Raw genomic sequence first — 14,700 nt, forward strand, 5'->3', positions numbered from 1 at the left:
ACCAGGTGAGTTCACCTGGAAATGACTAAGAGAATGTTTTCTGCAAGCAGCTAGAATGGAGACCCAAAATAGAGGTAAATTGAACTAAAGAAAAATAAAGTAATATATTTGCATAACTGAGATTGTAGCTTCTACATTTACCTGCTTCTGGGGGTTGGTAGCCAAATTTCCAGGCTCCGCTCCCAACACTTATTCGAAAGATGTGCGAGGGGGCCCAAGTTCACTTCTAACAAGCACCTCCAATGATTCTGACGTAGGCGGCACGGCAGAGACCTTTAATAAAGGCTTAATAAAGGTTTTCTTTTATTGCTTTTTCCTCTTCTAACAACTAACTTCAAAGTTGGGGTGGAAGGGAGCTGGGTCATTGCCCCACTGACTCATGAACTTGCTCCATCCACATGAGTCAAACTTGACCAAACTAGTAATTAATTTCAGAGACCTTGTGTGTCCCTCAATACAGCATGTACGGAAAAGGCCTTCTAATTAGGAGGAGAAGCATGCCCCTGGGAGGGCTGCATGGAATGGGGACCAAGGGGCTAGCCTCCCTCACAATCAGCTACTCAAACCCTGTGACCTCTGGCTCTACCCTCCAAACTGGAAGGCTCGGGGCTGCCTGCCAATCCCTGGGCTCCTGGAGGGAAGGGAAACTACCAGGTACCTACTGCATGTGAGGAGCTTTACAGGGATTGCCACCCACGTTCAGTGTCCTAATTACGCAAATAATATGAATGCATTCTCCTCAAAAAATATTAAAACACTAGACATAAAACTGAGGTTCCCTTGGACACCCCCCACTTCATCTTCTTGTTTTACTTTCTGGAAGTTTTCCTGTGTCCTCCTTTTGGGGGAAAAAAAGTTTTTTGTTATATTTATTTTTTTCTATTACTCTTTATCCTTAAATAAAGATGGATGTTGATTACCTTTTTAATTTCCAAAGTGCAATATCTTCTCGCATCTCTCTGCATCTATATTTTTAAAATGCAGTATTATATTGTAACCCAAGAAACAGGTAACAATCAAAATTCAAAAGGTACGAAAGAATGTACAGCGAGCCTTTGTCCTGAGCCACCCAAGACCCCTATTCAACACAGCTGCTGTTTCAGTCTTGTAAATCCTCCAGAATGGTTGGTGCAGAGACACAGACATAGATACATCTTTTCTCTTTAAAACTACAAATGCTAACAGACTATATGCATTGAGTTTCCCCTTCCATTTTTTTTTAACTTTCCAATTATAGAGTTTTTTTCTTTTTTTCTTGTGCTTCTTAGTTTCTCTATTTCTTCCAGATTTCTTTGATAGGCTTTTTAATGTCTGGGAGGAATATATGGGAGGAGTCTCTCTCGTTTCATTTTGGAGGCTTTCCTTAAATGTCTGCTGGTCGTTGGCTCTCTGTTAATATTTAATAGGGAGCCAGCAAGAAGCGGAGTGGAAGGTGTGTGTGTGTGTGTGTGTGTGTGTGTGTGTGTGTGTGTGTGTGTGCGCGCGCGCGCGCGCGTGTAGGGGGAGGGCGCTCATTGACTGTCGGCTTTGCTGTAGGACAGTGGAAGCCTTTTCACGCAGACTCCCAAATGTTGACAGGTGGCAGGCTTTCTCTGGGGTCGTTCAGTTTTTTGAGAGAAGAATATCCTCCATTCTCCATCCCTGTCCTGCATGGGTGTGGCTTGGGAGGGCGGATCTGGAGCAGGGTGGGAGTTCCTGTTTCTAGCTTCAAGCCTCACCTCTGCTGCGCCTGGGGTCCCCAAGTCCAAAGCCTCCCCAAAAATGAGCGTGCGGAGGGTCCGTGTGTGTGACTCAGATGTGAGAGGTGAGGGAGACCCAGGGGTCTCGACACCCTGAACACAGGCTCTCGGCCACCCTCTGTGTTCAGCCAGGCCCTGACCCGGAGTCTAGGGACCTCCAGGATCTTCGAGCATCATGTCCTGTTCATTCTGTCACCACCCTTAGGCCACTGTCCAGCCTCTAAAGCCTGTTGGAATCTTTTTATCCACTGCTGTCTTCTCTCCGGGTCTTTGTCCTTGTACATACGTGCCTCTCTGATGCCTCTCCTGTTATCCAGTTCAGTTATGGAAGGGAGAGAAAACAAATGCTCATGTTTACATGTCTTCCATGTTTAGCCAGAAGTCTCACCACAGTTTATTTAACTAGTCCCTCAAGGACCAACTTTGGAATTTTTTTTCTGTTTATTTTTGGCCGCTCCTCGCAGAATCTTTTTTTTGGCCACTCCTCGCAGAATCCATCCCTGACCAGGGATGGAACCCGTGCCCCGTGCCTTGGGAGCGTGGAGTCTTAACCACTGGACCGCCAGGGAAGTCCAAGGACCAGTTTTTAGGTTGTTTCCCATTTTTCCGCTGTTACAACAGTGTTCTTAGGAACATTGTTGTAAATACCTCCCACCATCAGTCAGCCCTCAGGACAATCCTATGAAGTAGGTATCGGCTTGATTTTACATTTGGGGAAACCTAGGCTCAGAGAAATGCCTTGATGGGATCTTTTATTAAATTGGTTAGTCAATGTTTTCTTTCATATATAGAATATCTCTTCATTTTTCTTTTTTGTATGCAACATAATATAGTACATAAACTGGTATCTCTTTAATCTGTGTAGTTCTCCCTTCTCAGGTACCAAGCACAGTGCAGAAGCCAGGCAGGCAAATGAATAATGAATGATGGTGAACCATGCTGTGAGGAGTGTTTTAAAGGAGAGCCCAGCATAGCAGGCCTGGGAGGCCTCCTGATCCCATACGCTCACTCTGCAACCTTCCATTCATTAGAAATTCACTGGGGGGCTTCCCTGGTGGCGCAGTGGTTGAGAATCTGCCTGCCGATGCAGGGCACACGGGTTCGAGCCCTGGTCTGGGAAGATCCCACGTGCCGCGGAGCAACTAGGTCCGTGAGCCACAACTACTGAGACTGCGCGTCTGGAGCCTGTGCTCCGCAACAAGAGAGGCCACGATAGTGAGAGGCCCGCGCACCGCGATGAAGAGCGGCCCCCGCTCGCGGCAACTAGAGAAAGCCCTCGCACAGAAACGAAGACCCAACACAGCCGTAAATAAATAAATAAATAAATAAAAATGAATATCTGCTTAAAAAAAAAAAAAAAGAAAGACATTCACTGGGTTAACAAGCTCCTCTATCAAACACTTGCTGAACTGAGTCAACTGATCTGGCCTGACAGCCAGGAGTCTCAGGTTCTGGTCCCAGCTCTCCCTGTCTGCATGATGACCTCAAGCGAATAGCTTTCTGCTTGGGCCTCATCTTCCTCATTTGTTAAATGAGGGCTCTTTCACTCTACAATGCCGGGCACCGTGCTGGCACCAGGAGCTACAATAATATACAAGAAAAGAGATCATTAAACAGAGCATGGGGAAATTCCCTGGTGGTCCAGTGGTTAGGACTCTGCTCATTCACTGCTGAGGGCGCAGGTTCAATCCCTGGTCGGGGAACTAAGATCTCGCAAGCCATGCCGTGCGGCCAAAAAGAAGAAAAAAAACCACAACACATCATGTTTGTCAATTATACCTCAATAAAGCTGGAGGGAAAAAAAAAGCACCCACCATGATCTTTGATGGACGTTATGATCAAGACACTTGCCAACACAGCTCAGGCAGACTTAAACTAGAAAGGAGGCTCTGAGGGCTCACATGACTGGCGTGTAGCTGGAAACAGCAGGGTCCAGGTAGTCACGTGATGTCATCAGGGATCTGGTTCTCTGTTTCCAGCCCTGCTGGCCTCTGCCGTAGCTTCATTTCCAGACAGGGAACAGAAGCAGCTGCAGGCTCACATTCTTTTAAAATGTTAGTTGATTTGTTAGAACAAATCATCTTAAAATTTGTATGGAGACACAAAAGACCCCGAATAGCCAAAGCAGTCTTGAGGGAAAAAAACGGAGCTGGAGGAATCAGACTCCCTGACTTCAGACTATACTACAAAGCTACAGTAATCAAGACAATATCGTACTGGCACAAAAACAGAAACACAGATCAATGGAACAAGATAGAAAGCCCAGAGATAAACCCACGGACCGGACCTATGGTCAACTAATCTATGACAAAGGAGGCAAAGATATACAATGGAGAAAAGACAGTCTCTTCAATAAGTGGTGCTGGGAAAACTGGACAGCTACATGTAAAAGAATGAAATTAGAATACTCCCTAACACCATACACAAAAATAAACTCAAAATGGATTCGAGACCTAAATGTAAGACCAGGCACTATAAAACTCTTAGAGGAAAACATAGGAAGAACACTCTTTGACATAAATCACAGCAAGATCTTTTTTGATCCACCTCCTAGAGTAATGGAAATAAAAACAAAAATAAACAAATGGGACCTAATGAAACTTCAAAGCTTTTGCACAGCAAAGGAAACCATAAACAAGACGAAAAGACAACCCTCAGAATGGGAGAAAATATTTGCAAACGAATCAACGGACAAAGGATTAATCTCCAAAATATATAAACAGCTCATTCAGCTCAATATTAAAGAAACAAACAACCCAATCCAAAAATGGGCAGAAGACCTAAATACACATTTCTCCAAAGAAGACATACAGATGGCCAAGAAGCACATGAAAAGATGCTCAACATCACTAATTATTAGAGAAATGCAAATCAAAACTACAATGAGGTATCACCTCACACCAGTTAGAATGGGCATCATCAGAAAACCTACAAACAACAAATGCTGGAGAGGGTGTGGAAAAAAGGGAACCCTCTTGCACTGTTGGTGGGAATGTAAATTGATACAGCCACTATGGAGAACAATATGGAGGTTCCTTAAAAAACTAAAACTAGAATTACCATATGATGCAGCAATCCCACTACTGGGCATATACCCAGAGAAAACCGTAATTCAAAAAGACACATGCACCCCAATGTTCATTGCAGCACTATTTACAATAGCCAGGTCATGGAAGCAACCTAAATGCCCATCGACAGACGAATGGATAAAGAAGATGTGGTACATATATACAATGGAATATTACTCAGCCATAAAAGGAACAAAACTGAGTCATTTGTTGAGACGTGGATGGATCTAGAGACTGTCATACAGAGTGAAGTAAGTCAGAAAGAGAAAAACAAATATCGTATATTAATGCATGTATGTGGAACCTAGAAAAATGGTACAGATGAACCGGTTTGCAGGGCAGAAGTTGAGACACAGATATAGAGAACAAACGTATGGACACCAAAGGGGGAAAACCGCGGTGGGGTGGGGATGGTGGTGTGCTGAATTGGGCGATTGGGATTGACATGTATACACTGATGTGTATAAAATTGATGACTGATTAAAAAAAAAAATGAACGTGGTTCAAAATTCCAAAAATTCAAAAGAGCATATGGAGAAAGTCTCTCACCCTTTTTTCCCAGCCCTCCAGCTTCCGCCTCTCAGCCACCAGTCCTCCCAGCAGTTTCCCTCCTTCCAGAGATGCTCTGTGCACATAGCTTTCCACCTTTCTTTACACAAAAGGAAGAACACTACACGAACTGTTCTGTAACTTGCTTTTGTCACTTAAGTATCTTGGAGACTGTTCCATAACCGTGTATAAGGTTTGCTTTTGTCCTGGCTGCAGTGTTACCTGGTAATGCAGTGTAACCAATCCCCTGTTGACAGACATTTGGTTCCAATCTTTTGCCAATACAAGCAAAGGTGCAAGGGATAATCTACACATCCCCATTCTACCCGTGTGCAAATCTGAAGGGCTAATTCCTAGATGTGAAAGTCCTAGGTCAAAGGGTATGGGTCTTTGTGATTGATTTTGATTTTGATGGAATATTGCCAAATTGCTCTCAGGTGGATGTGTTACCAATTTTTATTCCCACCAACAAACAGGTGAGGCTTGTTTACTCAAACCCAATACCCTCTTCAACTCTCTATGAAACTTCTTGGTCATTGAGAATGTAAGTTAGGCATGATTTGCATCTGTCTTATGCTGAATGAAGTCAGGCATCTCTTCATATATTTGAGAGTTCTTTATATTTCCTTTTCTGTGAAATGTCTGTACAGTTTTTTTGTACATTTTTATTGGCTTGTCGGTATTTTTCTTATAGATTTGTAGGACATTTTTATGTATCAAACTTAGCTCTTTCTAATACGAGTTATGAATATTTTTCTTTAGATTTTCATTTATCTTTTAACTTTCGCTTATTTTTTTTTACCACGCATACTTTTAACATTTTAAGTACATATTTAAATATATCAGTCTTTTATGACTTCTGCATCTTGTTTTCATACTTATGTCTTCCCTACTCCAAACTATTTACTTCTGTGGTATTCTTACCAGAAATGCATAACCTCAATCTAATCACGAGGAAACATTGGACAAATCCAAATTGAGGGACATTCTGCAAAATAACTCACCAATACTCTACAGATGTGTCAAGATCATGAAAGGAAAAAAAAAGAAAGACAGGGACTGTCTCAGATTGGAAAAGCCTAAGGAGACATGACAACTAAATGCCATGTGAAATCCTGGATTAGATCCTGAATCAGAAAAAATGCATTAATGGGAAAACCGGAAAAATTCAAATAAGACTTGTAGATTAGTTAATAGTATTGTATCAACACTAATTTCCTGGTTTCCATAATTATACCATGGCTATGCAAGATGTGAATATCTGGAGAATAGCTGGGTGAAGGGTATACAGGACATTTGTACTGTTTTTGAAACTTTTCTGTGATCTATAATTGTAAGGTATTGATCCATATTTTCCCCCCAATGGCTACTCAGTTGTTCTAAGAAACTTTATTGACTAATCCCTTTCCCCACTGATTTTTAATTTTTTTTACTTTTAAATTATAAAAAATACATAAAACTTACCATCTTAACCACTTTTAAGTGTACAATTCAGTAGTGCTAAGTACATTCATATTGTTGTACAACCAATCTCCAGAACTCTTTTCATCTTGCAGAACTGAAACTCTCTACCCATTAAACAACTCCCCATTTTCCTCTTCCCCCGGCTCTTGGCAACCACCGTTCTACATTCCGTCTCTATGACTTTGAGCCTACTCTTGGTACCCCATATAAGTAGAATCGAGCAGTATTTGTTTTTTCATGACTGGCTGATGCTGATTAACAAGCCACTAATTTCACAATAAAATGAAAACCTACTTTTGAATGCTAATTGGCAAAGCCTCTGGTGTTGACTAAGAGATAGATAGTTGAGGTGCTTGTAGTAAGTACTTCTGGAGTGGGGATGAAGGAATTGAGGCACAGAGAGGTTTAGTGACCTGTTGGTGATCACACAACCAAGGAGAGAGGGTGCACGTTAACCCCAGGATTGGCTCCACAGCTCCCTTCCGGTCTCTGCCCCAGGCTGGGGATCACAGAAGAGAGCCAAGGCATGGAAACCAGCAGCATCTGGGTGGTGTCTGAAGACAAGAGGTGGATGAAGTCACCCAAGGAGTAGTGACCACCGACACTTAAGAGGCAAGCAGAGGAGACGACCCGGTAATATGTCCCCAGTGACTGGCCAGCTGTGGGTCCTCAGTCAATATTCATTAGCTGAGCCTAAGAAGCAGCAGCCAGAACAGTGGGAGGTAAGCCAGGGGAACTAATTTTCAGAAACGAAGGGAGAACAAATTTCAAATGAGGGGAGTGGTCAACATATTGGAAAGAGATCAAACTCTAGTCTGAGAGGGAACCTCTGGATTTAGGAACAAGGAAATCATTGGTGATGAGAGGTTTCTTGGGGTTGCAGGAGCAAGAAAGGCTGGTAAATGTTTAACAACCCACTTTACAAAAAAAGTATTCATTTGTGTATGCACACAAGTTTATTATAAATTTTACTGATATAAAGGATATGTAACAGAATCTGCAAATCATAAAATGTACAGTATTCTTTATTGTAAATTCTACTCTGTATCCATGATTTCATAAATGGAGTTATGTCCTAAGTACAAGTGCAGTTCCAACGTGAACGTTGGTTGATGTTTTCATTTACATTTTTGAGTAAGACAAAAATGAAACACGATATGCTGAAACCTCACAGATTCCTCAAGGACTTGAGTGATTTCTTTGCTGAAACTGACACCAGTTTTCAAACCCTGGAATGTATCCTCAACTTTCTGTGCTATTCACAGTGTAACAGCCTACAGACATGACACTTCAAGATTTTTTTTTAATTAATTAATTTCTTTCTTTTTGGCTGCGTTGGGTCTTCGTTGCGGTGCGCGGGCTTCTCATTGTCGTGGCTTCATGGCTTCACTTGTTGCAGAGCATGGGCTCTAGGCGTGTAGGCTTCAGTAGTTTGCGGGCTCCAGAGCTGAGGCTCCGTAGTTGTAGCGCACGGGCCTAGATGCTCCGCGGCATGTGGGGTCCTCCTGGGCCAAGTCTCCAACCCGTGACCTTGCAAAGGTCCATCTTTCTTTCCTCGCAGACAATCTGCCCCCTTTCCTCTCTGCTCCAGCCACACTCCAGTACCTCACTCAAACAGCTCCAGAGAAGCAGCACTCCTACCTCCCTGGGCAAATTAACCACTCCTTCGTAACACCTGTAAATAGCCGGTGCAGCTTTTATCACAAATTAGAATTAAACTACTCTGGGAGTTTCAGACACTTCTGTCTCTTTCCATGAGCCACAATATCGGTGATGGCCGAGGATCATGCTCATATCTACTCCCTCAGTACCTACTACAGCATACAGCATACAGTGTGCACTCAATAAAAAAGCACTGTCAGAAAACAGAGAGAACTAGGAAAAAGATTGTCTACGTATAGGTATCACTTTCGGAACATCACCAGAAAGCACCTCCGTGCATGGCTTTGTGCTTGTTTAGAATGACCTGGACTCCACCCTTTAAAGCTGAAATGTACAAAAAAAAAGCCTTCCCAACATACAACAAACATTCTCTGGAAAAACGTAACCTCGGAAGCACTCATCCTGTGATAAAACAAAACCTTCGACTCCTGTGCTTTTTGCAATTCCAAATACCGCGCTTCCATATTTTCTTTTTAAACGTACTCTCGGTATAAGCTATCAAGCATAAACGCGGTCCTCTTCCCAAACTACTAACTGAAAACAGGAGCTTCGCCCAGTTTCTGCGTGGTAGGTCTAATACAAGAAGAGTAGAAAGCTCTGATACCACTGCTTTCAGTACAAGACAAAAAACAGACATACGAAGCCACTTTTCAGAAAAACCAAAAACACATGTAACACATCATTAAAACTTAAGAAAGTAACATTAACCAACATTCACTATCATAAAACTTAATATATATTTAAGAATTACCACCATACAACCACTACAAACAAAAAATTTCTAAGCTTTTTCTGTTTAAAAGAAAACGTTAATAAACCTTAAAAAACTATTTTAATCACAATACAAACAAAACTGCCGATCCTAAACCCTAACATTATTTTTCAGTGAATTCACCACGGCACTGCAAGCAGTTAGTTTCTATCCATAGAAAACACACGATCGTCAGAAAGAATCAGAAAGGAGCAATCAGGATGTTGCAAGTCCCGATTACGCACAGCCGTTAATCACGAAATCATGCGAGCTCCAATCATCATATTCCATTCTGTTCTCCAAAAGGAGAAACAGGTAAGGATTATCCTACCTGACGATACAGAATATTGTGGGGCATTCCGTACTCTGGTAAAAAGATTCCACTATGATCGAGGGTGAGAACCCAACACGTTAGCCCGAGCAACCTAAAGCTATCTAGGTTCTTCCATTTCTGTTGCTACATTTATTTGCAGATGTTATAAAATATATTTTTGCATTTAGCGTCAAAAAAACAAAGGCTAATTCCTCCCAGAATGCTCCACTCACTTACGAGCTGGCTGTCCCACCCGGCCGCCTCACTTTATTTACATATCCCTGCCCACTCCCTTCCGCCAGAAATCTACCGTAATAACCAAAATAAAAGCGACATATAGTATCTTAGAGTGAAAAGCTGTTCCGTTTCTATAGTAGATTGGCCACCCCAATTCTCTCCTGAAATTTTTATGTCTTGATCTTTCTTTTTTTTTTTTTTTGGTCACTCTGCGCGGCATGCGGGATCTTAGTTCCCCGACCAGGGATCGAACCCGCGCCCCCTACAGTGGAAGCGCGGAGTCCTAACCACTGCTGTACCGCCAGGGAATTCCTATAAGTCTTGATCTTACCCTAAAATATATTTTTTTACAAAGAACTGTAAACAAAACTCATAACTCCAGACTCGAGAGACAATTACCCTAACACTAACACTGACATCCTCCACCAAATGCAGTTTTAGGGGGAGAGTTGAAGCCTATGGTTTCCTTCTTCCAGGAACGGTGAGTGGTCCCTCGCTTCTCCAGCCTTCATCCCTACTTCCAGTCACGAAGGTATCAGAAAGGTTTCTTTTTCAGCCCAAAGACGCTGATGAATAATGCTATTTCGGTGATGGCTGGGATGGCACTACGGAAGGTAGGTGATGGGTTCAGGGTCCCTTCCAATAAAAATATCCAAACCCCCAAGCCAGCAATCCCACCCCCAAAGTGTAGGAGTGGGGGACCTCAAAAAGACCACGGGATGTTGAGTGGATCTGATATCTTATACATGGAGTAAAGGGCTGGGTAAGGGAAACCTTCAGATTTAAAGTAAACCGTCCTTCCCCGTCCTCAAACACTGGGTGCTACCATACCTGCAGAAGACAAAAATGTACCAGTACGTGGTGCACTCCCAACGCTCAAATATGAAGAAGGATAGGGCCACAGATGCACTACAGTGAGCCCCAATGGCTTGGGAACGCATCAGAGTCAAGGAAAGCTTTTGGATCAATAGGTAGTGATGGGCCAGAAAAGGCCAGTGGTGGGACTGGCATCTGCATTCTGGTTCACCTCCTGGGGAGCAGGGCACCTCTTGCTCCCTTTACCACACTGCAAAGGCCAGAGCCAGCAGCCCTGACTTCTGAGTTTTAGGACTGCCACATGAATGGAGGCCAGAACTGAGCCTGCACAGCTGGGACCCCAAGCTACCGCCACCCCATATCTATCAGGTGAAGTAGTAGGCTCCCCATCTACTCCAAGCACACAGGAATGCTCACAGTGACATTTACACCCCGCTAGAATCACTCTCCAGCACCCTGGTCCTCCCCGTCCACTATCCCAGTGTCAAGAGCCTTCCCTGATCCATCTTCCTCAGTCTCTTCTGCGTTCCCATAGTGCTTCATATCTTTACACATCCTATGGCACAGTGTTTATCACACTGAATTACAGATGTCTGTCTGTGTGTCTGCCTCTTCCTCAAGATAGAAAACTGTTTTACTCCCATTTTGAGATCTCCAGTGCCTGACGCATAGCAGGAGCTTAACAAATGATCAAAGACTGTATTAAATCTTCTACATTACCTAAGAAGATCTCTCAACTGGAGGGATTCTGTTTGCCTGCTAGGTCAATACCACTGTGCCAGAAAGGCCTAGTTAGGTGGCTGAAGGGCGTTAAGATGGAAATGGGCCGTACAGGAAAGGTGCACAAGTAAAAAGGATACAGATGAGGCTCTGGGTGCTGTTGAACATGGAAACTCCTGAGAAGAAACCAGCCAGCTCCACTGCAAAGAGGGCCAGGGTGACAGAGAGCGCTGCCACCAGCCTGCAGAAAGGAAGGGAGTTGGCTTAGGCCTTCTGGACTTTTTCTAACACCCCTTCACTCCCACTACTGCTTAATTCTGACCACTCTGCCCCAAGTGCTCACTGCATGTCCTGCTTTTCATACTCCTCGGGGGTGAACTTGAGAGGCAGGCAGGCCTGGATGTTGCTGTCCTGGGGCGCAGGGCAGAAAGAAAGAGAAGTTGAAAGAGGGTCGAGCGGCGGATGGCGGGGGAATGGGAGGACCCCGCCGGGTAAGGCCCCGGGGGTAAGGTTCGGTGGGGCTGGGACCACCCCAAGGTGGGAAGGGGGGCGAGAGGAGGGGGGCCATGGGTCTTACCCGCGACCAAAATAAGGTGATGACGACCACCAAATGCGCCAGGAGCGTCAGAAAGCGAGAGGGCACGAGTCCCGAGATCCGACCCATGGCCCCCAGGGTAAGGGTTACCGCCTGGAGCAGAGGCCGTGGTCTCTGGGACTGGAAGCTCAGGGAAAGCGACTCCTCAAGTCTCCCAGGCTAGCCTACAAAAATTCGACGTACGCCGCCTTCCAGCTCGCGCTGGTGCCGCCCAGTTGCCTTGGTAACCTTGGTAACCGCATACGCGGGGGCTACGACGGGAATCTCTGAAAATATCGCGAGAGCGGTAAATTATCGCGCCGCCGAGAACCCCCAGAGGATCGCGGGTATGGGTCCTCTGTACCTCATCCCGGCCGGGTGCGGACAGCCAGCCGCCTCCCCGCGCGCAGCCGAGCTATCGGCACCTGAGAGTGTGCGGCAGTGGCGCGGTCCCGCACTGCCGACTCTGCCCGCGCAGCCCCGGCGAAAGGAAACCCGCCCTGCCTAGCCCGGGATACCCCTTCCTCCCCGGATGCCCACGCCGGAAGCCGCCCGGCCCCCAGCCCCCGCTGCGCTGCCCAGGACGACCCTCCGGATACCACTGTCACCGCCACGCCGGCCTTAGGGCATCGCCATTCCTGAGGCCTGGACACTCTCTTTTCTTCCATCCTCCGCATCCGTTTCGCTACCACCTGCCCTGGGCCGAACTTGGAGAGGTGGATGCCCCTCATTGTCCGGCTGTCGTTCATCCTCCCAGAGCCCCTGGTTGTCGGCGGACCTCATACCTGAACCTTCCTTGATTCTGGTTCCCCCCAACCAACTCCCCAGACAACTTGCTCAGATTTGTGAGGGATTTGCAGAGTGCAGAAAATGGCCCGCTCTCCTGAACTAGGGTGTGGATGAGAGGCGTGTTTAGGGAAGGGAGTGGACGAGAAAAGGGGGTGGAGCGGGGAGTGGAGGAAGAGAACGAAACCCTGCGTCCCTGGGAGGCAAGGATCGAGGGCGGAGATGCAGACTCTGCAACGATTTCCTTATCTCTTTGAGCTGTGGGCACGACTTAGCCCAACTACAGTCCAAGCATCTCTCACTATCGCGACCTCACTGACCTTTGGGTCTCAAAGGGGATCCCTGCAGAACGGAAAGTTCTCGCCCGCATTCATTGCTCACACACAGTCTAGTTACAACCTCGCAGGGGCCTCCCTACCCACTTACCAGATCATCTCTCTTCCTGCTGTCAAGAATAATAATGGATAAACGTCTATAGTAAGAATAGAAAAGAGTTTTATTTGAACCAAACTAAGGACTAGCCCGGAAGCCCACTTCCCAGATCACTCTGAGAAACTGCCCCAGGGAAGCATGGTTTCCAGTACAGTTTTATATCTGGTCAGAACAAAGAACATTAAACAAGTAAGGGTTACATTTCTTCATGGTTTAAAAAAAAAAAAAAAGAACAGACCATGAGTACCCAGCGAGTCAGTATGGTGTTGGCACCTGGGAAGGGAGTCTGATCATCAAAAGAGGACCAGCATTGGCATCCCAAGAGGGGCATTTAGTCTTTATTCTTAACATGGATATTCTTTACTTCTGGTCAGTGTGCCCTTTTCTTTAATAATTAAAGCAGATGTACACTGTATGTTTGATAGGCCACAAACAGGCTGTTTTAGTTAGCATAAAATTCAAGTTAACTCATGTTTAAGCCAGAATGACTTCCCCATACCTCAATATGTGAACATTTCTTTTATCACTACTCTTCATCTCCGTGCTTCTAGGAGGGTCTAAACTACAAACCCTAGAGGCATTTTTAATTTCTTCATTCATTCATTCATTCAACAGATATTCATTGACTAGCTATAAGCCCTAGGCACTGTGCTGGGCTCATGTTCTTGAGGAACAAGACATAAGTGTCTACCTTCCTGGGGTCAGAGAGATCAATGACAAACAGGCAAACAAATAATATATCTGCATGATAATAGGTGCTGTAAATAAAAATTTTTAAGGGAAATATTAGAATAATGTGATCAAGGAAAGTTTCTTTGAAAATGGGTCGTTTGTTCTTAAACTTTGTTTTAGGAAATGTGGTCAAAAATGAGAGGAAATGCTCTTCTCTCTTCCAGGTCCCCAGTGTAATAAATGGATTTCCTTTTTTCTAAACCAGTGGGTGAAAAAATTCATAAGTCAAAGAGATAGTCAAAAGATGTTTCCTCAAGGTCATGAAAGACAAAGAGATGTGACAAAAATGGGCAAACGACAAGGTCCTGCTGTATAGCACAGGGAACTATATTCAATATCTCGTGATAAACCATAATGGAAAAGAATATATATATATATATATATATCTCCATATTATATATCTGAATCACTTTGCTTTACAGCAGAAATTAACACAACATTGTAAAACAACTATACTTCAATAAAATAAAAAAAAAGACGTGACAAATTTGACATGAGAAATTTAATGTGTGATCCTAATGGATCCTGGATCAGGAAAAAAAATTTTTTTTTTTATTATAAAGGACATTAGTGGAACAACAGACAAAATTTGAATAAGGTCTCTAGCCTAGATAATAGTATTGTATCGGTGTTAATTTCCTGATTTTTGGATAATTCTACTGCCTTTATGGAAGAGAATGTCCTCGTTAGAACTTTTCTCTGGGAATAGAAAGCCCAGGACTTCAGAGCCAGGCTCCCCCAGACAGTTTATCGAGTCTGACTATTCACAGGTGAAGGAAGCACTGTCCTAGAGTGAAAGTGAGGAAAGCCCAGGACCCGCTTTTGCAAGATTCTCCAAGGTCCCTGGAGCAAATAGA

At 44.4% G+C, this 14,700-nt stretch overlaps 1 protein-coding gene and 1 non-coding gene across 4 annotated transcripts; both read right to left on the minus strand.

Moving 5' to 3' along the window:
• Nucleotides 1–7,751: 7,751 nt before the first annotated feature.
• Nucleotides 7,752–13,070, minus strand: TMEM107 (transmembrane protein 107). 3 transcript variants are annotated; one of them, XM_036838256.1, is made up of 6 exons: nucleotides 12,679–12,817; nucleotides 11,897–12,180; nucleotides 11,663–11,730; nucleotides 11,460–11,560; nucleotides 10,615–10,711; nucleotides 7,752–8,495 (listed from the first exon to the last, which is right to left on the minus strand). In XM_036838256.1, exons 2-6 carry the CDS (start codon nucleotides 11,981–11,983, stop codon nucleotides 8,297–8,299), a joined length of 552 nt encoding a protein of 183 aa, XP_036694151.1. In that variant the 5' UTR covers nucleotides 11,984–12,180; nucleotides 12,679–12,817; the 3' UTR covers nucleotides 7,752–8,296. The 3 variants fall into 3 exon arrangements, with proteins under 3 accessions (XP_036694151.1, XP_036694152.1, XP_036694153.1); XM_036838257.1 differs by having other exon boundaries at nucleotides 12,493–12,817; XM_036838258.1 differs by lacking the exon at nucleotides 7,752–8,495 and adding an exon at nucleotides 9,417–10,388 and having other exon boundaries at nucleotides 12,679–13,070.
• Nucleotides 9,435–9,571, minus strand: LOC118887639. The gene has a single exon (XR_005018114.1). It is a non-coding gene; the product is annotated as a U8 small nucleolar RNA (small nucleolar RNA).
• Nucleotides 13,071–14,700: the final 1,630 nt, after the last annotated feature.

The sequence above is a fragment of the Balaenoptera musculus genome, chromosome 20, assembly GCF_009873245.2.
Source record: "Balaenoptera musculus isolate JJ_BM4_2016_0621 chromosome 20, mBalMus1.pri.v3, whole genome shotgun sequence".
NCBI classification, from domain to species: Eukaryota; Metazoa; Chordata; class Mammalia; order Artiodactyla; family Balaenopteridae; genus Balaenoptera; species Balaenoptera musculus.

Bases quoted from the DNA above. Each gene is read 5' to 3' on its own strand.
- TMEM107 (XM_036838256.1), bottom strand. From the start codon at position 11,983: ATGGGTCGGATCTCGGGACTCGTGCCCTCTCGCTTTCTGACGCTCCTG. The intron at 11,731-11,896 runs GTAAGACCCATG...CCTGCGCCCCAG, and splicing joins TCACCTTATTTTGGTCGCGG to GACAGCAACATCCAGGCCTG. The intron at 8,496-10,614 runs GTATGGTAGCAC...GGCTATTTACAG, and splicing joins TACATTTTTGTCTTCTGCAG to GTGTTACGAAGGAGTGGTTA.